Source organism: Gymnoscopelus braueri (genome assembly GCF_963280865.1).
Source record: "Gymnoscopelus braueri genome assembly, chromosome: 10".
NCBI classification, from domain to species: Eukaryota; Metazoa; Chordata; class Actinopteri; order Myctophiformes; family Myctophidae; genus Gymnoscopelus; species Gymnoscopelus braueri.
Genome location: NC_137611.1, coordinates 42,783,659 through 42,810,651, shown reverse-complemented (window position 1 = coordinate 42,810,651; position 26,993 = coordinate 42,783,659). Strand labels below are relative to the sequence as shown.

The following is a 26,993-nucleotide window of genomic DNA, read 5'->3' as shown; positions in this document are numbered from 1 at the left end:
CTACCCGCCGCTGTCTGAGCTCTGCGCGCTCTGCACCGGTCTGGGTTCGATCAGACGACTGTACGACAGCGCTGTCATCACCTGCAACACCAAAATAGCATCACGTGTGTGTGTGTGTGTGTGTGTGGGAGTCATTTGCACATTATGTCACCTCGGGGCTCTGGAGAAACTGGACCCCTATATGCTCCCGGTCGGAAGCATTATTTTACACTTTGGCTATTCAAAAATAGCAGATCTACAAGCTCATAGCGCGGCACTGAGTACCGCACTATGAGCTTGTAGATCTGCTATTTTTGAAAAATAGAGAACATTTTTGCAAATCTTTGAATACCGTATATATATCTTTAAAGGGAACATTTGTAACTCAAATCTTTGCTTCTAGGGGGTCCCTGGAACAAAATATTTTGAGATGGGGGGTCCGCGGCCAAACACATGTACATTTTGGGGTCCTTGACATGAAAAAGTTTGAAAACAACTGACATAGAAACACAAGTTTTTTCAAAAAACTGTTTAGAAGACATTTTGTAGAATTGGAACCTCAGGCCTTAATGGGTTAAAGGTTCCATTTTTAGATTTGTGGGTGGATGAGAGCTCTGTGCACAGTGTGCATACTGTAACTGTAATAGTCCCATGGTTTATCAGAAGGTGGCCATACTTTGTTTCCTGTTCCAGTTAATCTTACCCATATCTTTGTTGGATTGGCTCGGCGGTATGGTTTGAACCGGAAACACACATGACACCTTAATTTCGTTGCTGTCGGGCAGAAACCTCATACTGCGTCTCTCCTCCATATCTCTCTTTTTAGTTTTTTCTTAAATTAACGCCCTACTTGATCATACTACAGCGTTACACAAAAGCATCCAAAGTAGCAGATCCCCTTTTTGAATTGGAATCCTGAAAAGTAACAGTTTTCCATCCGACAGCGACGATATGCGTTTCCAGTTCACTATTCACAATTGAATGGATGCATATATCTATGTCTGGTGGCATAAAGGCCAATTCCTTGACAACAACAATAATAACAACTAGAATTTTCGCAATTCTGGGAAATTGCAAAGTCTCTCAGCCAATCTCTTAGCAAAATGATAGCACACGATTCCCAGTGAAGCCGGTCATTTGGACATATGGCACGAAATTGGGGGGAAAAAAACTGTGGGAGGAGTAGCGCGCCAAAATAAAGTTTATCTAAAACATGAAATAAAGTCGGAAGAGTGCTATAGTCTGGTTGCCCTGTCAGGGCAACCACACTAATAATGAAGCATTATGGTTACCTCGCACTGGATCATTGCTCCTCACTCCCTGTAAGCATGCATTAGCAGCCTGATTTGGTGATAGTAGCCTACAGCATGGATTGTAAAGCTCTGCGAGATCATACATGTTTCACAAATTCCAGTGTGGATAGGCTGATGTGTCCTCAGATTAGTTAACTAATCTGACTGTCTTCAGATTGTGTAACATACTGAAACTCTCGTTTGCGGTAGAAAGGTTTTTCTACTGTATGGACATGCAGATGTGTCTTCAGTTTACTTAATTGATTGTATCTCTCGTCACACCGTTTACAGTGGAAAGGCTTTTCTCCAGTGTGGACAAGCAGATGTGTCCTTAACCTACGGAAACTCTTGCCACACTGTTTACAATGGAAAGGTTTTTCCCCAGTGTGGATACGCTGGTGACTATTTGAATCACTGAAACTCTTGGCACATAGTTTACAGTGGAAAGGTTTTTCTCCAGTGTGGATGGTGTGTCCTCAGATTAGTTAACTGACTGAAACTCTTGTCACACTGATTACAATGGAAAGGCTTTTCTCCAGTGTGGATACGGTGGTGTTTGGTCAGACTACTTGACTCACTGAAACTCTTGTCACACCATTTACAGATGTGAGTTTTATTTCCTGTGTAAATCGTCAGATTTTTCTTTACATCTCCTGGTTGAGTTAAAATCTCTTGAGAATAAGCTCTCTAAGGAGAGCTTAGTCTGGGAGGATTGGTGGGACCACACTCCTTCCAGTTCATGGTCAGAGCTGCTGCTGTACATGGACTGTGATGAGGACGGAGACGTAGGTTCTGTGTCCTACCTCTATCTCCCTGTATTCTTTGTCTCCCAAAGTTCTGTATCCCTTTCTCCTGCAACACAATTTGCAGACACTACCTTCTGGTCTCAGTGGAATGAAGAGGAAGTCTAGAGTAACTTCACACCTCATATATGCCGAGCAGAGCTTTGGTCTGACCTCACTTACGACACAATAGGTTGCCATGCATGCCTAGCAACACCGATGTGCGCAGGCTGCCGCCCACCCTCCATATTTGGGCAAGTGTGATGTCATCAATATGACATAATCACCATGACGGCAGAGATCCACATGGAAGCCACGCCATGTGTTTCTCATTTTCATGTGTTTACCATTTACTAATTAGTTAAGTAAATGACAGTTTAAGTTAAGTTTGCGGTACAACACTATGCGGTACAAACGTCTCTCGAAGCTCAGTGACTCAGATCTACAAGCTTGTAGATCTGCTATTTTTTTGAAAAATCGTGAACATTTGCGCAAATCTTTTATAAACATTTTTAACTAAAATCTTTGCTTCTGGGAGTCCCTGGAACAAAATATTTTTAGATGGGAGGGGGTCCGCGGTCAAATACATATTTTGTGGGTCCTTGACATGAAAAAAGTAAAAAGTAAAAAAAAATAATACAAAAAAACTTTGGGAAAAAATAACTGTTAGGATTTAGAAGACATTTGTAAAATCCCCAGAAGCAAAGATTTGAGTTAAAAACTTTCGCTTCAAAAAAAGCATATATATATACTAAAGATTTGCACACATTTTCACGATTAAAAAAAATAGCGGATCTACAAGCTCGTAGCGCGGCACTCGATCTACCGCGCTACGAGCTGGTAGATCTGCTATTTTTATATAGCCAAAGAAATCTTAAAAATGACAAAGATGCTTCCCCGGTCTTAAAGGAGTTAAACTTACTGTGATCATAGTGAGCAGGGCCAGCATCATGCCCAGCATAATGTACATGTTGTTGGTCAGACCTCCGGCCCACAGAGGACCCAGGATGGTGGCCAAGCCTCCCACTGACCGACGCACACCTTGACTGAAACCTGGAACACACACACACACACACACACACATTTGAACAGGGATTACTGCATTTACAGTATATCGTGTAGTGACGGCATGGGACAGCATCCGACCAAGCGGACCTCCCCCGGCCTTGTCAAAATACAACACAGTCTCACTCCCAAGAAGGCACATATTGCTTTAGTTACTTTAGTTACTAGTTACTTTGCAGATATAAATGATTATGTTACAAAACATACATTAACCACTATTTTGTAGCCTGGTTCCAGACGAATCTGCCTTTGCAAAATTGCATCGCACTTTAGCCCTCGGCAGATTAGATTAATATCCACGTCGTGTGATATTGTCTGGCCACGCGAGGCTACCTAGTTTGTACTTGGGCTATTTGAAAATAGCCAATCTACAAGCTCACAACGTGTCACACCGCGACGCGTTGTGAGCTTGTAGATCTGCTATTTTCCAACATTTTAGTACTTTTGTTACTTTAAGTACATATTGATACCAATACTTTTGTACTTTTACTCAAGTACATTTTGAATTCCTGACTTTTACTTGAAACGGAGTACTTCTACATTGCAGTATTGATACTTTTACTTAAGTAAAACATTTGAGTACTTTTCCCCACCACTGCAAGTGTCTTATGAATGTTTTTTTTCATAAGAACACCAAAACGTATCTTGTGGGTCTCGAGGCCGAAAGGTTCAGTGTCCCCCCCCCCCCCACCTTGTGTTTTCTCTGCTGTGACTTTGGAGAAGAGGGACACCTGCGACACGGCCACGAACGGGAGGCCCAGCAGCTGCAGGAACACCCCCACGATGAAGGCTGTCAGCTCCCACGTGTAGCCACCTGCCGGGGGGGGGGGGGGGGGGGGGGGGAAGACTGGGTTAGAAATGCATCTCCTGTCCATTTCTGGTCACCCATCACCACAAGCACAAAAAGGCATTTACACTGTCTAGTGTCTACCCACTGACGCTATCTGTCAGTTAAAACAGCGTGCAAAAAAAATAAATTGAGCGAGACAAATCATTGATAAAAAAATGCATTGGAATAAATACGACTGTACATCTGCCAAAAGGATAACAAAAACAACGGAGAGCTTATTTCCACTGTGGTCCTTTTTATGTATCGCTCATCCGATAGACATCAGACACTGCACTTCCTTGGGTCCCCAGCAATACATCTGTCAAATGTGTAGTCAATTGCATGAAGAACTTACAGGTGGACATACAGAGATTCCTGGTATTTATTTATGGATTATCATTGTGATCTACAACCACAATGTACTGTTTGCGTAAAATGGACCCAAAACTGGGGTCCAGGACGGCGTCCATTTTGAGTCCATTTGGTTAAACTAAGCAGTATTTAACTGCGTGCATTCCAACATTCCCACCACAAAAATGCAATTTCACCAATGTTCCGAGTAGCGACGCAAGCGTATCATAATAGTACATGTTTCAAAAGGTACCTGTAATCAATTACCATTTCACTGTAATTAGATTATTTCTAGTAATTCTTTCACATTGTATCGAGTTACTCCCCAGAAACAGACCACTCAACGGCTCCTGTCCAGTGCCTGTCACTCATAATAATCGTGACGGTAACATAACACACACGCCAACATAAACATGAGCTCATGTTTGCCGGCTTCACAGCCTCCTGCTGCTCAATGACATCATTTGCAGGACACGCTCAATTCAACAAGAGTGTAACCTTATATGACTCCTCAGTAGTGGTGGAAAAAGCACTCAAATGTTTCACTTAAGTAAAAGTATCAATACGGCAATGTAGAAGTACTCCGTTACAGTACAAGTCAGGAATTCAACATTTACTTGAGTAAAAGTACAAAAGTATCGGTATCAAAATGTACCAAAAGTAAAAGTACTAAAATTATAACAAGCGAAAGGGAGGTCGCAATGACATTTTTCACTGGTAGGCAGGTTTCTGAACTGCCAATGAGACACAGAGTGAGACAGAAATGGTGCCGTCTCATAATGACCATTATAGTGAGGACCAATTAATTTATCATTTGTAACCAAATGGACCTGACATTATTAATTTCGTACACTCTGAGTTAATTAACAAGTAGTTGGGAGTTAATGAACAAGTGGTCCGATGAGCGTGCGTCAGTCAGTCACCTCGGGGGTCCGTGAGGAAGACGAGGCACCAGACGCACGCCACGCAGCAGATGAGCAGGCCGGCGGCGAGCACGGCGCGGTCCGCCACCCGGCTGCTCAGCCAGCGCACGAAGAAGAAGCCCAGGATGACCTCCACGCCGCACAGGCCGTACATCACGCTGTTCCCCAGCTCCCCGAAGCTGAAGTAACGCTGAGTCAGAGGAGTCACCATGGTCTGTGTGTGTGTGAGACAGAGAGACCGTGAGAGAGAGGAACGTTATTTGCAACACAGTAAGCATCTTTTAACTAAACTGTTAGAACATTTTATACTGTGTATGGCCTATACCATACCATATAATATATCATTGCTGTCGGGGAGAAACCTCTTATCTCTTTAATCATCCTTTTTTTTTCTATCATACTACAGCGTCACACAAAAGCATCAAAAGTAGCAGATCCGCAAACTCGAAACGCGGCGCGAAGCTTGTCGATCTGCTACTTTTGATATTTTTGAATTTGAATCGTGAAAAGTAACAGTTTTGGACATATGAGGTTTCCCCCCGACAGAGACGAGAGAGAGAGAGCGAGAGCGAGAAAGGGAGGGGTGGAGGGGTGGTAAAAACAGGGGTGGGCAATCTTCTGGGGTATGTGTGATCTACGACGCTGTCTATATTCCAAGGCTTGACAGATCTAATGTACCACCATCACCAGCCAAGTCCACAGTGAAAATAGTCTTATTATATAGGCTGCCAATGACAATAATGCACAGAATAATGAATCATGATGTTAACGATAAAAAGTCTGACCATCTGCAGAGGAAAATGCTATCAAAGTGATGAAACGAATGTCTTTGTCTGTTTTTTTGTTTTGTTCTGGGTTTTTTTGTCCCTTGATCGACCTGATCGACCCAGCCCGATCTGCTGGTAGATCAGAAACACATGGTTTACCCACCTTTGCAGTAAACTATCTATTATTATACTCATTAAGACCTGAAGCCGATTCTACATGTCTCCTAAATCTCAACAGTATTCTGGGAAAAAAATATATATCAGTGGTGCTCAAAAGCAAACAATTCAAAGATTTGCACACATTTTCATAATTTTTCAAAAATAGCAGATCTACAAGCTCGTAGCGCGGCACTCGGTGCCGCGCTACGAGCTTGTAGATCTGCTATTTTTGAAAAGCCAAAGTGTAAAATAATGCTTTTTAGCTCAAATCATAAAGTGACACAAATGCGTTCCAGGTCTTAATGGGTTAAGACGACTATTTTTTTTATATGTTGTTGGCTTTTTATGCCTTTATTGATAGAATACAGTAGACTGACAGGACATGGGGAGAGAGACATGGGGAGAGACACGCAGCAAAAGGTCGTCGGCATCGGGAGTCGAACCCGCGACACGCTGTCAGACTGTATTAGCAGCCTAGGTGCCCGGGACGCTACGCTAGCCGCCCCGGGCCATTAAGGCTGACTATTTTAACATTTTAATACCCTCATAAGCTAAGATAAACAGATAGAGCGTTGTTGATTGGATATCGACCGCCTCAGAGGCCTTGTGGTTAAGAGTGTCCACCCCGAGATGGGGAGGTCAGGGTTCAATGCCCTGGCCGGGTCATATACCAAAGACTTGGGGTTTCATTGGAAGATGCTTTTTAACTTCTATTGCTAGTTTGAACAATTCAAATACTCGTTATAAAATAATTAATAACCGAAAATAGCCGATCTACAAGCTCACAACGCATTGCGAGCTTGTAGATTGGCTATTGTCGGTGCATGACTTGCTTCCATAGAAGCCGTGGTGTAAAGTAACCAAGTACATTTACTTAAGTACTGTACTTAAGTAAAATTTTGAGGCATTTTTACTTTAATGGAGTATTTCCAATTTTCAATACTTTTACTTCTACTCCACCACATCTCTGAGGAAAGTATTGTACTTTCACTCCACTACAATTATTTGAAATCTTTAGTTACTACAGTAGATATGTAAATTATTACATTATAAAACATACATTAACCACTTTACTTTTACTCAAGTAACTTTTTGAACACGGGCCTTTTACTTGTAACAGAGTATATTTATATTGTGGTATTGCTACTTTTACTTAAGTAAAACATTTGAGTGCTTTTTCCACCACTGCATAGAAGACATGCTGACTTCTATGGAATCCAAATGACTGAATGAAACCGGTCGTGGCAACAGAGAACTTTAATCCATGTAAACAGCAGAATCTGCAGAAAGAGAACAACAACTTGCCTTTGCCCACTGGCTCCGACCCAAACTTAAGACTCACACTTAATCATTGGCTTAACCCATTTAGACCGGGATATAATCTTTTAGATGTCTTTGGCTATTCAAAAATAGCAGATCTACAAGCTCGTAGCGCGGCACCGAGTGCCGCGCTACGAGCTTGTAGATCTGCTATTTTTGGAAAAATCGTGAAGATTTGGGCAAAGCTTTGAATATATATATATATTTTTTTTTACATTTGTAACTCAAATCTTTGCTTCTGGGGATTCTACAAATGTTTTCTGAAAAACGTATTTTCCTGTGGTCAAGATTTTAAAAAAATACATCAGATCTACAAGCTCCTATGAGCTTGTGTCGTTGCTGTCCGGCAGAAACCATCCAACTCCATTTTTCCGCTTTTGCATTTTTTCCATAAATCAGTGCTATTGAACACCCTTTACGTCATTGGTTCAAAAATAATTGAACCAATTAAAAACTCCATTGGATCCTCAAACTTTCTGCTAAACCAACTAACTCCACCAACGGGGGGTGGAGTTAGCTGGTTTTAGCTGACTCCAGGCTCCACCCCCTTTTGACCTCCAACCTCATTGTGAGCTTGGAGGTCCATTCAGCTGTTCTTATCAATGATGAACAAAACCTCCTAACTCCACTTCTTGTTTCGTTTTTTTGTAATTTCCTGAAAAATGAACAGCCAAAGTATAAAATATGCATAGAGTGGTTACACAGATGCGTATCCCGGCTTGAATGGGTTAAAGGGGAGAAAGGGTTGTCATTATTTACCGTAGATGTGATGCAGGCAGTGAGTGGATATCATGTTCCCATTACAGTAATTAGTAACTTGCAATAACAGGCACACGATATCGACTGTACTCCTCTGAGTCTCTGCCAGCTGTTTAATCACTTTAGTTCTTAAAGTGCCAACTTCACAGGCCTTGGTGGAAAGTACACTACTCAAGTACAATTTTGAGTAGCCTATCTACTCGAGTATTTCAACGTTTTCCAATACTTTCAATCCTTCTACTCCACTACATCTCGGAGGCAAACTATGTACTCCAATGCCATTATTTGACAGCTTTAGTTACTAGTTATTTGGCATATTTATTTTGTTGTTATAATATACATTATCCAATTAAGCTCCGTTTGATACTTCGGCAAATTTTGAAACATTGACCAAATTTTTTAAACCTTTAAAAACTTGTAATGGAACATTCTGCATAATGAGCACTTTTACATTTGTGTATATTTTGACGGAAATCATTTTGTACTTTCACTCAAGTAACACTTTGAATACAGGGTTGTTACTTCGTAGCTGTCGGGCGGAAACCTCATATGTCCGAAATAGGGGTGTGCCGATATATCGTCCCGCGATATATCGCGATACGTTTTCGCGACGATATGTATCGTTTCGGGGAAAAAAATATAGTTTTGAATAATTTTTCTTCATTTAAAAAAATTATAATAATAATGCAAAAACAGAAGTATTTGTTTGCATTTGCTTTTTTTCCCCCCATATATTTTCATACGCTTTTTTTCCCCCTCATATATTTTCATAATAAATAATGACATATATCGTATCGTATCGATGTTGTGAGCCCAATATCGTATCGTATCGGCACACCCCTAGTCCGAAACGTTTCAAGATTCAAATACAAAAGCATCAAATGTAGCAGATCTACAAGCTCAAAAAGTGTTGCTTTGCACCGCGTTTCGAGCTTGTGGATCTGCTACTTTTGATGGTTTTGTGTGACGCTGTAGTACGATCAAGTAAGGGCGTTGATTTATAATTTACAAAAAAAACACAAAAAGTTAGAATGTGAAGATTTCTGCCTGACAGCAACGACTTGTTACAGAGTATTCCTACATTGTGGTATTACTACTATTTATTAACCCATTACGACCGGGAACGCATCTGTGTGTCATTTTTAGATTTCTTTGGGTTATTCAAAAATAGCAGATCTACAAGCTCATAGCGCGGCACTCGGTGCCGCGCTATGACACACAGATGCGTTCCTGGTCTTAAAGAGTCAATAGGAGTACAGTACTTATTCCTCCACTGGTTTTGGACCACACACACACAGAAAGTATATGTGGCACAGCGGGCCAAGCTGCGCCACATTCTGTGAACTTTGTTCAGACACCTCAGGCCGCACACACACACTGTGTGTGTGTGTGTGTGTGTGTGTGTGTGTGTGTGTGTGTGTGTGTGTGTGTGTGTGTGTGTGGTCTGCACTCACCTCCAGTGCTGTCTGGTTGAACAGAGTGATGAACTGCGCCGTGAGCAGAACCACCACCTCCTCTCGAAGCAACTCTACCAAACGAGAGAGAGAGAGAGAGAGAGATTAGTGCAGTGATACACAACCTGTGGGCCGGGGACCCCTGGTGGGCCGTGAGTGTATTGCAAATGGGCCCCCAAATAACTGGCAAAACACTACGATTTTAACCCATTGAAGACCTGAGGCCGATTCTACAAAATGTCTTCTAAATCCAGTACAGTCTTTTGAAAAAACCTACGTTGCTATGTCAGTGGTTCTCAAACGTTTTCATGTCAAGAAACCCCCAAAATGATATTGATATTTGGCCGAGGACCCCCAACTCAAAATATTTAGTTCCAGAAGTAAAAGTGCTAAAATGTTTGAAAATAGCAGATCTACAAGCTCACAACGCGTCGCGCCGCGTTATGAGCTTGTAGATTGGCTATTTTCAAATAGCCTAGGTATAAAATAGGGCTAAATTGAATAATGTATGTTTTATAATAACATAATTTATATCTGCAAAGTAACTAGTAACTTGTAGTGGAGTAAAAGTACAATATTTGCCTCTGAGATGTAGTGGAGTAGAAGTAAAAGTATAGACAAATAGGAAATACTCCAGTAAAGTAAAAGTACCTCAAAATTGTACTTAAGTACAGTACTTGAGTAAATGTACTTAGTTACCTTACACCACTGTCTCCTACCTATCTATCCATCTATCTACAATATATTCATTTTTCCCTCCTTGGCAATGCCCCCCCCCCCCCCCAGCGGCCCTCCTAGGGGCCGCGGCCCGCACTTTGATACCCCGTGGTTCACACAGTACTACAGCAGAACTCCAGCAGCTTGTAGGAGTGAAAAAGGAAGCCATGAAACGGACCTGGTCGCTGCGGATCCGCCAGGGGCTTTTAATCCATTAAGACCGGGAACGCATCTGTGTGTCATTTTTAGATTTCTTTGGCTATTCAAAAATAGCAGATCTGCTATTTTTAGAAAAATCATGTTTTTTTTTGCAAATCTTTCAATATATATTTTTTAAAGCGAACAATTTTTTTGTACATGTTTTTTTTTTACGTATGTTGCTATAATAAGTGGTTTTCAAACTTTTTTCATGTCAAGGACCTCCAAAATCACATGTATTTGGCCGTGGACCCCCATCTCAAAATATGTTGTTCCAGGGACCCCCCAGAAGCAAAGATTTGAGTTACAAATGTTTGCTTTAAAGAAATATAATACATATTCAAAGATTTGAAACAAATTTTCACAACTTATTTAAAAAAAAAATGCAGATCTACAAGCTCATAGCGCGGCACTCGGTGCCGCGCTATGAGCTTGTATATCTGCTATTTTTGGATAGCCAAAGACATTTAAAATGACACAGATGCGACACAGGTCTTAATGGGTTAATCCTCACTCAAAACGTCGGGCCTGATCAATAATTCATGGCTATCTCCACCGTGCACTAGAATGCACTATTATGTGCGTTCCAGTATATGCTGGAAGGTTCTTCTCCACTTTGAATCGGAGCCGCTGGAGTGTTGCCAGCTTCTCCTTCAAAGAGCTGACGGAATCAATGGGCAGAATGTTTCGCTACATTATGAATTCTGTATCTATTTCGTCCGCCAAAGTCGACCACGGCAGTCATCCATTCTATCCCCTTCAAAGAGAGCGGGAATCAATAGGACAGGTCTGACACACACACACAGACATACGCGCACAGACGCGGGCATGCACGCACGAACACATGCGCACGCACACGCACGCACTCGCACATACACACACGCACACATACAGTACACACACACAAACAGCGTCCAGTGCTTGTTCATCAATATTGGAACACACACACTGCTGGCATCTGATACAAACTTCACTTGACACTAATCCAATAGGACGCCTGCCTACATATGTATACACACCCTGACACACAACACACACACACACTGACACTCACCAACACACACACTGACACACATTGATGCACACCGACACACAACAAACACACTCACCAAGACACACTGACGCACGGTCACACAAAGACACGCGCCGACACACTAACACACCACAGACACACTATGACAGACACACACACTGACGCACTGACACACAACGGACGCGCACTGACATGCAACAGACACACAAAGACACACAGCAGACACGCACTAACAAACACTGGAGTTACCAAAGGATACATTTACATGCCGAAGCTGGAAGTGTGTGTGTGTGTGTGTGTGTGTGTGTGTGTGTGTGTGTGTGTGAGAGACAGTGAATGACAGTGAATATTCTACAGTGTATAACAGAACATGAGTATAACCTTAGTATTGAAACCTCTTCCATCCTGTACTACATACCAGGGGTTCTCATCCTGTGTCCAATGTCAAGGACCCCCTGCAGTTTGACATGCATGAGAGTGCACAAACTCTGAGAGTGTACAAATGTAACCAAATGGACCCGGAAGGTACATTTGCACCCTCTCAGAGTTACAAACCCGCAACTCCTGAAGGACCCCTGGGGGTCTCGGGGGCCCCAGTTTGAGAGAACCACGACTCTAAACCATTGGTTCTCAAAGTGGGGTCCGGGGACCCCCAGAGGTCCTTGTGGGGGGGGGTTCCAAGGGGTCCCCCAACAAAATGTGTTAATATAGCATAAATATGTCTAGCACAGTCATTTGAACCTTTTATACTTTGGCTAATACTTTGGCTAAAAATCGCAGATCTACAAGCTTGTAGCGCGGCACCGAGTGCCGCGCTATGAGCTTGTAGATCTGCTATTTTTGAAAAATCTTGAAAATGTGTGCAAACCTTTGAACATAAATATATTTTTAAGCGAACATTTGTAACTCCATCTTTGCGTCTAAATACGGCTGCGGCTAAATACATATAATCATTTTGGGTGGTCCTTGACATGAAAGAGTTTGAGAGAACCACTGCTCTCTAAACCCACCAGGACTCAAGTGTCTCTCCTCACCACTAGTGCTGATGTTCTTGAAGATCTTGGCGGCGGACGGACGGACGGGCTCGGTCTCGGACGACGTGGAGGTGGTCTCCGGGTCGTCCGTGGAGTTGACGGCGCTGTAGGTGTGCACCGCGCCCTCGTCCGACCCCACCAGCGGCACCTCCTCCCCCTCCTCCTCCTCCTCCTCCTCCTCCTCCACCTTCAGCTCCGTCAGCATGACGGCGCCGGCGGTCCCCTCCGCGCCGCCGCCGATGGCCGGGAGGTCCCAGTAGAGGCCCAGGATGACAAACTGGAGCAGCGTCCACATCAGACACATGAAGATCTACGACGGGGGGAAACACGAGGGAAGGGAGAAGAGAAATGATGTAGTTCAGTCAGACAACTCTGGGATTGAATAAATATATATATATATTTTTTTATATATTTTTTGGGGGCTCTTTCTGCCTTTTATCAGTGGTGAAAAGTAACTAAGTACTGTACCCTTAAGTACAATTCTGAGGTATTTGTACTTTACTTGACTATTTCCAATTTCCAATACTTTTACTTCTACTCCACTACATCTCGGATCCAAATATAGTACTTTTACTCCACTACACTTATTTGAAAACTTTAGTTATTAGTTACTTTGTAGATTTGTATTATTATTACAAAACATACATTAACCACTTCAGCCCTATATACATTTTGGCCATTTAAAAATAGCCGATCTACAAGCTACTTTTTCCAATCTGGATTACCAGCCTATGTGGTATGCGCCTGGACCATTAGGCCAGCGGGCGCCCCTGAATAAACATATTTATCGTGCATAAACATAAATATATTGAGCATAAATATTTATAAGCATATTTGGCGTCGAGGCTCCGTCTCGTTCCATTCATTCCCTGTAAGCATGAAATACGGTTTGCCAAACAGATCTGGACAGGGAATGAAACAGACCCCCCCCCCTCATAAGGGAACCCTATAGGAACAGCGCCCACAGGTGGATGCTGGGAGCGCAAAAAAAACCTTCATTAGAGCAGAGCACAAAGCAGTGGCAGAGCAGCAAGATGGCAGAGCAGCAGCACAAAGAATGAGCAGGGAGGTTTAAATAGCCCACCCAATCAGATGGAGTGAGCATGTGAGTGATCAGCTGATCAGGAATTGGTGCGCCCTTGAGTCGTCTGGCCTGAACTCGCTCTGCATAGACGTATATCATATAGATTCATTCAACCTTTATCTATTTTCTCGGAAATACACTGAGGGCAGGACCGTCATTTTCAATGATGCCGATGACTAAAAAAAGAACAGAATTGTGATATTAACATAAGAACAGGATAAAAACTGGTTATGTACTGGAAAAGCAAGCAGAGTATAGAAAATAAAACAATGATAAAAAATTATAATAATGAAATATATCGTCTTTTTTTGTTCTCCCATAAATCAACGCTATTGAACACCCTTTACGTCTGTGTTCTCCCCGTAGTCTGTTAACACTATGCAGTGTAGGCCTGTTTATCAAACTTAGCACTGACGCTAATGTTATGAAAACAAGTAAAGGCCTTTGCAGACAGGGTGCGACTTTTCGCACGGAAAAAACGGACAATATCATTTTTTAAATGAACACATGGTTCTCAATGACCTCATGCACACCGGCTCCAAATTTACCGTGCGTCTTTTCGCATGTGGTAAAAACTGATTGACTAATCGCACCCTGTCTGCAAAGGCCTTAATTCTATTTCTAAAATCTATGAAGTGTTTAATGAGGAGAGCAATGTGAGAAGAAGAAAGGAGTTCATAGCATTTCTGTCGCGCTAGTTCTACTCAAACTCCAACTCTGTGAACCCCTCTTTGCAGAAGTTATTGTAATATTTAAAGTCCTGTTTATTATTGTAGGCCTATATAAGAAGTATCATTTAGCATCAGGGCATTCATTCACACGTTGTGATGCATTGTGAGCTTGGAGATCCCTTGTTAGCTTTTGGGAATTTAGACCCATGGACAAAACCTAACTCCACTTTTTGTTTTGTTTTTTCATTTCATTTGCTAGTTTCTGCCCGACAGCAGAGATATATTCGTATTTTATATTTATATCGTATTAACAACATACCCTAACATCCAGATTGGTTCGTTTTATTCATTAAAATAAGTTCCAGATGGCAGCTTTAACTCTGAGAGTTTAACTGCAAGGGTACATGTTATCTCCAAATTGCAGGAGGACATTCTATTTTTTACAGCACGCTGTAGAAAATATGAGTAGCACAATAGGAATACTGTATAGAACACAAAAGCATTATTATTATTATTATTATTATTATTATTGGGGAACAGAATTGCAATACAAAATACAAAACACAGAAACTAGAAAAAGATCCACCAACACGATGCCATTGCCAAGAAATGGCATTTCCTCATGTCAATGTGTGTTCAGTGGCTGGGAAATGAGCTCTCCAGGACCCCCTGTTTTGTTATATAGGACCAAACATTTAGGGTCTCCTCTCATGTCAGCTGATAGTTGCACAATGTTGCATGGTGTTACGTGAATCCTTTTGGAAGTTGTGCGTTTTTGTGCCATATCCCGAAAAGCAGTGGTGGAAAAAGTGCTCAAATGTGTTACTATTGAAAAGCTTCAATGCTGCAATGCAGAAGTACTCTGTTACAAGTAATAGTCCGGAATAAAACATTTACTTGAGTAAAAGTACAAAAGTATTGGTATCAAAATGTACTTAAAGTACCAAAAAAGGAAAAGTACTAAAATGTTTGAAAATAGCAGATCTACAAGCTCACAACGCGAGCTTGTAGATCGGCTATTAAGTACAGTACTATTATCGGCTATTAAGTACAGTACTTAGTAAATGCACTTAGTTACTTTACACCACTGCCGAAAACCAATGTTTTTCTTTTATAGCAAATATAGCAGCTCTACAAGTTCACAACGCGTCACCATGCGATGCATTGTGAGCTTGTAGATCTGCAATTTTTGCTATTTGTTGTGCGACTAGGTACATACGGTGGTTCATCAGTTCTTCCCTGCCCCATGCCCAAACTGTTCACAAAGTTTCATGCAAATCCGATCATAACTTTGTATGTAGGTTGTCCTGCCTACAGTCAAACAAGTTGGGTTAAAAGAATAACCTCCATCCCACTCCATAGACGGAGGAATGAAATCTCCTTGAGCTACATGGCTCACAATCCGCAGCTACCAAATCATACATTTTGATGGATTGAGGGTTCTGAGAATGTAAATTGTAGCTCAGAGATATGGGTCACACACTCTTGGAAAAGTTCGGCTACGTGTGCAGACTGTGGAAAAGATTTGCTACGCACTTTCAAGCTGGCGTCCCTATTCTGGGCATGACATGAAAGGCAAACATCTTAAAAAATCAGTTTCACAAACTTTCGGGTAACACTTCAGGTCTAATGCCTCATAATGCACTTATAAGGCTTCATAACGCTCATTATACATATTTATAATTATGCATAACAACTTATAACAAGGTTTATGGCGTGTTATAATGGCAAATAATAACGCTGCTATGCATAATTATAGACATCTATAACAAGTGTTAGCCTTAAGTGCATCATAATGCAATTATAGACACACGTTTTAAGTTAAGTGTTAGGTTTGAGTTTCTCAAATCGTGAGCAATTGTTCCTTACTTCAAAATCCTCCAATGAACTATTCACGCGCCCTGACATGTGATGCTATGCGTGGTCCAGTCATCAAACGCAAACCATTCAGAGAAACACCATTATCAGTCCTCATAATGATGCCCTGGTGATTTTAAATCTGACAGCATTATAAAGTATAATATATGGCTTAAGTACAGTTGTTAAGTCTCATCAGAAACCACAGGATAGAGGTATCGACTCTATGAAGAGAGAGAGACGCTCAAAAGAGGAAAATGGATGTGTGTGTGGATACACAGGGCCCCTAAGCACAGAAACAATGCATGTACCGGTACATCAGATTCAAGGGGCATACGACCGGGGCTGTTGTGGAAGAGACCACTGGTTAACGACGATATTTTACCCCAGGAGATGTGTACTTGTTCACAACGAATGGCCCCAGGTTGAAATCACACAGTCGCAGAAACAGGTTGAATGCTGGGCCTGCAAACACAACAGAGGAAAAGGAGAGATTCAATGAAAACGCAAGGAATGGATGCACCTCCTAATCCTATAAGTAGAATCCCATCATAAATTATGCAGGTATAGGAAAGCTCCCGGTCTGAAAACTGAAGTCAGTGCAGAAGTTACTCATAAAACTGCATAATCTTTCATGGCCAGCAGCGGTCAACTACATTGGTTGCCAATAGAAATCAGACTGTGAAGATGTCTATGAGAAAATGATCCTACTTCTTACCTGTAGGGTTATGTAATTACTTCAGTAAACATTTTCCTGATGAGTTTATGTTTTCAATCACTAGTTTTAAGCCATTTTCAATACATGATGTTCACTGGCTTTAATTCATTAGATTAAATGGTGGATAAAGCAGGGTATGCTTGACTCTCAAGCTTTTAAACTTCAAGGATCCCCAGTTTGATATTGTCTCTGTCGGATGGAAATATCATATGTCCAAAACTGTTACTTTTCAGGATTCAAATAAAAAAATTGCAAAAGTAGCAGATCTACAAGCTTAAAACGCGCTGCGGCTTTAGTCTGACGCTTTAGTATAATCAAGTAGGGTGTTGATTTACGAAAAAACACAAAAAAGTCAAAATATGGAGATAAGAGGTTTCTGCCTGAAAGCAACGATATGCATTAGGCCACGGATCCCCCATTTCATACAATGTTTTATCTCTGGGACCACAATTTACACACTATAAAATCCTCAGTGTTAATCCAACTCTGGAGTTATGGGGGTCCGTGCCCTAATGAATGCCAAACTGGGGGTCCTTGAAATGTAAATGTTTGAGCACCACTGCTAAAGTATAAAGAGGACATGTTTCATCAAACCCATGGTTCTAATGTGCAATTTGTGAAGAAGTGTGAAAGGATTCCCCCCACACTAGCGCTGTTTCCTAAACAACACAATATGTAACATTATGGTTTTTTTTTAATATTGTTCCTGCTGTTCAACATACTGCCAATAAGGTAAAGAAATCACGAATTGAGGCTTTAACCTTTGCTTTTATGAAATATCCCAGACCATTAGGATTTTATGGAAGATGCTTCTGCACATATTTGCTAGTTTGACCACTTCAAATGCTCCAATCTTAAAATAACAACCGAAAATAGCTTGTCTACAAGCGCGACGCATCGGGAGCTTGTAGATAGGCCATTTTCGCTGCGCAACATGCTTCCATAGAAGCCATGCTGACAGTCGTGGCGACTGAGAATTTTAATCCATGTAAAACCACTTCTGATCGGAAGTGTTCAGTAAAAATGGACAGATTGACAACATATATCTATTTGAGATACTGACCAATGAGAAGGCCGGCCTGACGACAGGCCATTATAGCAGCGAAGACACCGGCGCGCTCTTCTGAGCGTGTGCACCGCGTCAGGAAACTAAAGATGGAGGAGCCGGCTCCTGCACCAACACCTGAAATTCATCACAAGAAAAACGATTAAAAAAACAACAGAAATTCACTATGTTTGGCACCCTGTCCGTCCGTGTGTACGTGTGGCTGTGTGACCGTCCGCCTGTCTGTGAGCAGCTAATGTCCGGGCCAAACATCACGGATATCGGTACATAGTATCTCTATAGTCATGTGATCAAGACGGATCTGTCAAATTTTTCATATTCCATCCTGATTGGCTAACATTACCTTCCAAAGTTACCAGGATTTGTCCATTTTGAACAAAATGCCTAAAATCGCAGCGTGCGATTACCGTGAACATTTGCACACATTCCCACTAGGCTGAGGAAGAAATGCCACTTGAAAATGTTCAAAACAGCCTCATGGTGGAGCTATAACAGGCCAATTCGCATTTTTACCTATAACTGGACTGATCTGCATGAAACTCACTTCATAGAGGCCAAGGATTTTTTTTCTTCACATCTGCCTTTTATAGCGCCACCAGGAGGCCGACTTATATATATATATATATATATATATATATGATATATCCTACAGATTTTGTCCAAACATCCAGCAAATCGGTACACAGCATCTCTATAGTCATGTGATCAAGACGGATCTGTCCGTTTATTCATATTCCATCCTGATTCGCTAAGTTTGCACGAGGGGCTAGTTTGAACAAAATGCCTCAAATCATTAACGCAGCTTGCGATTGCCTTGAAACTTTGCACGCACATTCCCACTAGGCCTTGGAAGAAATGCCACCCTTTTCACATTGGCCTGTTATAGCGCCACCAGGAGGCCACAATAACCTACCTGACCTGGCGAAGACCTGTGCCGAGTTGGAGCCCTAGAATGGTGTGTGTGTGTGTGTGTGTGTGTGTGTGTGTGTGTGTGTGTGTGTGTGTGTGTGTGTGTGTGTGTGTGTGTGTGTGTGTACTAGCATTACTATACTTGTGAGGGCCAAATGTCCCCAAAAGTATATAGAATTTGAGAAATAGACATGAGGACTATTTTCCTGGTACTCACAAGAGAAATGGGTGTTTTATGGATACAAATAATTTGGGGAGTTTGGCTTATATAATTAGGGTTGGAGCTACGCCTGATTTATATTTAGTTCCACGCCATGTGTTGTGCACAAAAAATAGCAGATCTACAAGCTCACAACATGTCACACTGTGACGCGTTGTGAGCTTGTATACTGTACCTGCTATTGTCGGTTTTAGTGTAGGCCTAAGGGTTCAAAATGGAAATGGTAAAAATGTCATTCATAAAATTGGCGTCCTAAAATGTTTGTCCTCACAAGTAGTTAGTGTGTGTGTGTGTGTGTGTGTGTGTGTGTGTGTGTGTGTGTGTGTGTGTGTGTGTGTGTGTGTGTGTGTGTGTGTGTGTGTCACCTGCTACAAGTCGACTGCTCAAAAGCAACCATTTTGAATATCCCAAGAAATACATGAAGTTACCTGAGGATTTAAAGAAAAGATATATCAGATGACATTTCCTGTGTAAATTATAATCTTTATATATACCTTAATGCTGTGTTTTCACTGCCAGTCCAATGTGTAACAAAATACTTTTTCTTTTTTTTTGTAGAGAATAAATGTCAATTTCTTTGTGATTATTAATCTCTCAAATGTGTGTTCATGATGGTTTAGCCCAGTAGTACTGAAACTTTTTTGTGCTAAGGACCCCCAAATTGATATACGGTATACATGGCAGCGGAACTCCATCTGAAAATGTTATGTGTCAGGGACCCCCATCAGACAAGATTTGTGTTAAAAAAACACTTTCAAGATGTTTCAAAAATTTAGTGTTTGAAACACACAAATATTGAATGGGGGTCCCTGGTGCAAAATATTTTCAGATGTGGTGGGGGTTCTTGACATGAAAATGTTTGAGAGCCACTGGTTTAAACAACATTAAGAAGCAACTCAAGCAAGCAATAAGCAACTACTCTTTAGAAACATGCCCCCAAAAAAACGCAACCTACAACTGCCAATATTTACAAGCGACTTTACAGAAAAATAAGCACAAAGTCGCTTATAATAATAGTCTGGTTCACTATGTAATTTTGTCGGATTTTTTTGAAGATTTGCAAAACTATACATTTTTGGAAAGGTTATTGTCTAAGGAATCAGAAAATCAATGTTTGCATTTGCCCAGATGTGTATATGGCGGCCATATTGGCAATTATAAAATGGCCACCCTAAAATGTACGTTTTTTAATATCTCGGCCTCTAAATAAGCTGGAACATTGATTTTAACTCTTAAACCTACATTTTCAGTGTCGAGGAATCCAATGGTGGTAATTATAAAGCTACAACACTTTACAATATTAACCCTTAGATGCATGACTGAGTCCAAAATGACCAGATGTGGTTGTTTTCTTGCAATATCTTTGTAATTAAAAAAACATTTATCAATTAATATTGAAGATTTGCAAAACTATACATTTTTGGAAAGGTTATTGTCTAAGGAATCATAAAATCAATGTTTGCATTTGCCCAGATGTCTGTGGCCATATTGGAATTGACAAAATGGCCGCCGTAAAATGTATGTTTTGTAATATCTTGGCTTCTAAATAAGATGGAACATTGTTTTTAATGGCTAAACCTACATTTTCAGGGTCAAGGAATCCAATGGTGCAAGTTATCATTTCATTTTTTGTAACATCCCATTGACATAATCCATCATATGGGTAAAAATAGCACAGCCCAGGCAGTCAGTCAGATACTAACTCAGTGTTCTTTTTATTTATTTTAACTGTGAACTTTGGATGTTTGTGTAACCATCTTAAACATCATGACATGTGTAATCTTAGACAGTCTCTATCCATCATCATCATCATCATCATCATCACTTTCGTGCATCACAGCTTGGGAATCATCATCGTTCTGGCACTGGCTGCTGCACTGACACATTTCAGTACAGGCTAAGTCCTTAGCTTTGCAGGAACATCTGCCAGAAGAACAGTCTGATTTGCACTTGCATTGAACCATCTCAAGGATGGCCTTTGGAGCTGGGAGGACCTCTGTGGTCGTTGGTTTCAGCATGCCACCCGAGTGTTTGAAGTACCCATTTTGCAGGGGATCCAGCTGTGGATCCTGCAGAGCAATGGCTGCTTGTGCCCATGCCCTTGTTTGGACATGGACTCTCAAAATGTGCTGTTTCAGAGCTCCAGGTGTTGGAGGGAGCTTGTCACTTTCTGCCCTGTGCTTGCAGAACAGATGCCATCGCAGTTCAGGGATTGTCTTGATGTTGATACCCTTGGGTGAGTAAGCTGCACATACAAAGGACTCCAGTGTTGACAGCATTCCTTCTGTCACTTCTGCTTCATCCAAAAGCATCTGCAGAGCTTTGATAATATCGCCATCCGTTTTGAGGTAGACCTGCAGCCAGGTTGCCTTGCTTATACGGGAGAACCTCCCTGTGTTGTCGGCCCCAGTGAATGCATGGAAGGCTGGCAAAGCCTTTGCTCTTTCTTTACCTAGAGCTCGCCACAATCTTCAATCTGCACAACACCAGAGGCCATAGAAATGGACGTGTTCATCAGCAGGAGGTCATAGTTTGCTGTGACTAGCACTAAAACGTCCGTATCTGGGGAGAAAAATACCAACGGTGCATCAGGTGGGTTTCGCTGTGAAGCCAGCACAGCCTGGTGGATCAGCAGTGTGTCTGCTTCTTCGTGGTTATTTTCTTCAAAGACCAGGTCTTTGTTGCTCCTGGTGTATCTAGAAGCAGACGTGATGATCAGCTTGGAGGATCCCCTGTTGTACTCTAGTGTTTTGGTATCAAGATAGTCAGTCAGATCAGCCTTCGTCTTGTCATGGGAGAGGAACCTGCTCATCGGGATGTGTTTGATGGTAGGCAAGGCAACCTGGCTGCAGGTCTACCTCAAAACGGATGAAGATGTTATCAATGCTCTACAGATGCTTTTGGATGAAGCAGAAGTGATGGAAGGAATGCTGTCAACACTGGAGTCCTTACAGCTTACTCACCCAAGGGTATCAACATCAAGACAATCCCTGAACTGCGATGGCATCTGTTCTGCAAACACAGGGCAGAAAGTGACAAGCTCCCTCCAACACCTGGAGCTCTGAAGCAGCACATCTTGAGAATCCATGTCCAAACGGGCATGGGCACAAGCAGCCATTAATATGCAGGATCCACAGTTGCATCCCCTGCAAAATGGGTACTTCAAACACTTGGATGGCATGCTGAAACCAACGACCACAGAGGTCCTCCCAGCCCAAAAGGCCATCCTTGAGATGGTTCAATGCAAGTGTAAATCTGACTGTTCTTCTGGCAGATGTTCCTGCAAAGCTAAGGACTTAGCCTATACTGAAATGTGTCATTGCAGCAGCCAGTGTCAGAACGATGACGATTCCCAAGCTGTGACGCACGAAAGTGATGATGATGATGATGATGATTATGATGATGCATAGACTGTCTAAGATTACACATGTCATGATGTTTAAGATGGTTACACAAACATCCAAAGTTCACAGTTAAAAGAAATAAAAAGAACACTGAGTTAGTATCTGACTGACTGCCTGGGCTGTGCTGTTTTTACACATATGATGGATTATGTCAATGGGATGATACAAAAAATGAAATGATAACTTGCACCATTGGATTCCTTGACCCTGAAAATGTAGGTTTAGCCATTAAAAACAATGTTCCATCTTATTTAGAAGCCAAGATATTACAAGACATACATTTTACGGCGGCCATTTTGTCAATTCCAATATGGCCACAGACATCTGGGCAAATGCAAACATTGATTTTATGATTTCTTAGACAATAACCTTTCCAAAAATGTATAGTTTTGCAAATCTTCAATATGAATTGATAAATGTTTTTTAATTACAAAGATATTGCAAGAAAACAACCACATCTGGTCATTTTGGACTCAGTCATGCATCTAAGGGTTAATATTGTAAAGTTTTGTAGCTTTATAATTACCACCATTGGATTCCTCAACACTGAAAATGTAGGTTTAGGAGTTAAAATCAATGTTCCAGCTTATTTAGAGGCCGAGATATTAAAAAACGTACATTTTAGGGTGGCCATTTTGTAATTGCCAATATGGCCGCCATATACACATCTGGGCAAATGCAAACATTGATTTTCTGATTCCTTAGACAATAACCTTTCCAAAAATGTATAGTTTTGCAAATCTTCAAAAAAATCCGACAACATTGTAAATCTAAGCATAAGAAACCAGACTATAAGCAGACTTGGCACCAACTTCAGGGGTGGTTTTGGTTATGATGGAAACATAAACAAAAAACTTCATAGAACTTCACACTTCCAAGTTTCATGTTCTGGAATGTTCTGGGTTAGGTTTTGCAGTCGTAAAGAGCCTATATATCCGCAGCAGTCTTATAAAACTGCATTTTATCCACACTTAAGCTATATAGCTTAGGTGTGGATGAAGTGCACAGCAAGCACCCTGTGCTTTGGCTTATTCGGGCCCATTCCATTATCCACACTTGATCCACACTTGAACGCTTGGCACTTAAAGTGCTCGTTGTTCTGAGTCCACAAGCGTGTCCTGTTTGTCAAAGCAAAGCACAGTGCACTCCGTGTGCATTGTCTAGACAGTGTGAACCTTTATACTCACTTAAGTCCTGGCATTCTCAATGTCATTTAACTGGAAATAATCAATGTCTCACATTCAGAATGACACAAAACATCCTGCCACTCATAAATACGCACCACCAGTTTTCAACCAACATAACTGACAAATAGTAACCATTACAATAACAATCATCGCAATGAATACATGTTTTTCTTGTTGCTGTGCTATCAAGCGGGAGATTAAACCTTCAATAATCGGACTCAGATATTGCTATAACAGGTTTGTAAAGTCTGTCCTGTTATAATATGATGTATAATGTATATGTAAGTATCCTAGTGCAGTGGTTCTCAAAGTGGGAACCACTGGGGTCCTTCAAGGGGTATCAGGGGGCAAATTATTTTAATATAGCATTACAATCAGTTTAACAACCTTTTTCTTTTTTCTTTTTTTTAAAGAGATACGATTTTTTTTTAATCATTTAGAATTTTTTTTTAAACACAAATCTTCTCCCATGGGGGTGCCTGGCACAAAATCTTTTCAGATGGGGGTCCATATAGCCAAACAATTTAGTGGTCCCTGACATTAAAAAAAGGTTTGAGAACCACTCTCCTAGTGCACTGAGCCAAGTGTGGAGAAACGGGACGGCGGCCTAAACACGGAGGTAGTATATAAGGGCACCTTTGTGGCTAACATGCTAAGCTAAGCTATAGCATGGCTCACCAGCGATCTCAAAGAGGTTGGACAAAAGGATGATGGTCTTTGTATTTCTGGTGCGGTCTGACCAGAGGCCAAACAGCGGGCCAATCAGCAGACCGCTCAGGCTGAAGGCCGACAGACCCAGGCCCAGGAAATAGGGAGGGGCTTCCAAGATCTGGAGGTACCGCCATATTGTCGGCAGAATGACAGCTGAGAGACAAACAGAGGGAAAGAGAAAGAGGGGGGGGGGGGGGATTACTATAGCCAGTGGTGGAGAAAGTTTGTGAGCCCCCCAGACAGTTTTTAAGTTGCTTGATTCAGTATTTAGATATTTGATATTCATTTTCAGACACGCCCCCTTCATATTCAAACCCATTATAACTTCAAACTCTATTTTCAACATGTTAGATTCATTAAAAACACCCGTCCTTGGTTCTGGTGACTCATCCTGCCCTCCTGATACGTGAGAGGATCATGTTTTTTCGATTACTTTTTTCATTCATTTTATTAAATCTTTTTATTGTATTATTTTTTTGTATAATTCATTTCCCCCAAACAGTATTAAAAATAAATGAAAAAAGTAATTGAAAAAACACGGTCTCCTCACGTATTAGAAGGACAATATCAGTCACCAGAACCAAGGACGGATGTTTCCGATTAATCTAACATGGTTAAAATGGAGTTTGAAGTTACAAAGGGTTTGATTAGGAAGGGGGCGTGTCTGATGAAATGAATATCGAATATCAAATATCTAAATACTGAATCAAGCAACTTAAAAACTGTCCGGGGTGCTCCCAAAAGCCTGAGTAGACGATAAAATGAGCCAAATTTGTTTTGAAAGTGAAATATCCCTTTAACCACTTAAACCCTATATGGTTGAGGAGGAGTCCCTAAGGTCTTTTCTGTTTTGCGTTATTGTGGGGAAAGCTTTTGTTGAATATAGCAGGTCGAAAAGCTCTCAACTTGTCGACCTGCTATTTTCAGCGAAAGCTTTCCCCACAATACAGATGCTGGGGTTTAAGTGGTTAAGTAGAGGTAGCAATACCACAATATACAAATACTGTGTTAAAAGTAAAAGTCCTGCATTCAAAATGTTACTGGAGTTAAAGTACAAACATATTGGCGTCAAAATATAATAATTTTTCAACATAATGTCAAACAAAATAGCAGATCTACAAGCTCTCAACGTGCCGCCATAGGGCATAAGTGGTTAGTGCATGTTTTGTAATACAATAATGTTTTGTAATACAATAATCAAAAGTAACTAGTAACAAAAAAACCAAAAAAATGTGTGGCATAAAAAGCACAATATTTGCCGTAAGTAAAAGTATTGAAATTGGAAATACTCAAATAAAAACAAATATTGTAGCCTACTTAAATACAGTACACTACTTGATAATGTAGATAATGTAAATGTAGTTAATTACTTTCCACAACTGGTGTGTGGCGTGTGTGTGTGTGTGTGTATGTGTGTATGTGTGAATGTGTGTGTGTGTGTGTGTGTGTCGTGCCTATGCGTATGCGCGTGAGCGTCTACGCGTGTGATCAACAAAAAAAACCATGTCTTCTGTAATGTGAGAACAAGTCACGATGCCAGATTAAAACTCCACATATCACCAGCATAACATCTTGACAACTCTACACAAAAAGCAGATAAAAATGAAACTCACCATACTCGATGCCACTCAACAGAAATATCAATCCAATGGTGAGGAAAGTGAACGTCCGTTTTTTGTGGTTATCCATCAATACGTTCAAAGACTTCCCGGCTATTAGGCATCAACCTCTGCCTCCACATGTTCCAAAACGACCTCGTTCAGTAGAGGAAATTCAAGAAAATAGAGAACACTGTGTATCCAATTAGAGAAGTGCTGTTCCGGATAATCACAGGAATTTGTTGCTACAGTATTTTTTATGGGGGAAGAAAGATGGGAGACTTGAGCAGTCTTCTGATATGGTCAAAGATAAACGATATGTTTTTTCTAAGTAGTACAGTTGTTCTCCAGTGAAGTAGAGTTTCTTCTACCTGTACAACAGAAGACATAATTTAATCAATCATTAAAGTAGGAATTGATAAAAGATAATCTAATAAAATAATCAATTCATAATCCATCCCTATTTTGGGCATGACATTACAGGCTGGGGGAAAAAAAGAAATCCACCAAAAAAATTTACAATTGTGAAAATAGCAGATACGCAAGCTTTGTGGGCTTGTGTATCTCACAAGAAACACAATCTAGATCTGCTATTTTCACCATACAGTATCATGTTCACGTCACCGTAAAATATAAGTGGTTAATCCATTTGCTGACACATCGTCTCTGTCGGGTGGAAACCTCATACTAGGTCCAAAACGGTTACTTCTCAGGATTCAAATTCAAAAATAGCTAAATTAGCAGATCTACAAGCTCAGAACAAGCTTGTAGATCTGCTACTTTTGATAGCTTTTTGCATGACGCTGTAGTATGATCAAGTAGGGTATTCATTTACGAAAAAACATAAAAAGTTAGAATATGAAATAAAAGAATACGAAAGAAAAAAAAAGAAAAAAAAACCTTCTC

General features: G+C 41.0%; 1 protein-coding gene across 1 annotated transcript; it reads right to left on the bottom strand.

Annotated features, from left to right (window-relative positions):
* Nucleotides 1-26,178, bottom strand: mfsd8l2 (major facilitator superfamily domain containing 8-like 2; the record flags this gene model as incomplete). Its single annotated transcript, XM_080438894.1, has 11 exons — nucleotides 1-81; nucleotides 2,976-3,106; nucleotides 3,810-3,932; nucleotides 5,222-5,435; nucleotides 9,681-9,754; nucleotides 12,639-12,972; nucleotides 16,660-16,739; nucleotides 18,056-18,175; nucleotides 19,553-19,615; nucleotides 24,457-24,642; nucleotides 26,103-26,178. 11 exons carry the CDS (start codon nucleotides 26,176-26,178, stop codon nucleotides 1-3), a joined length of 1,482 nt encoding a protein of 493 aa, XP_080295020.1.
* Between the last annotated feature and the right edge of the window lie 815 nt (nucleotides 26,179-26,993).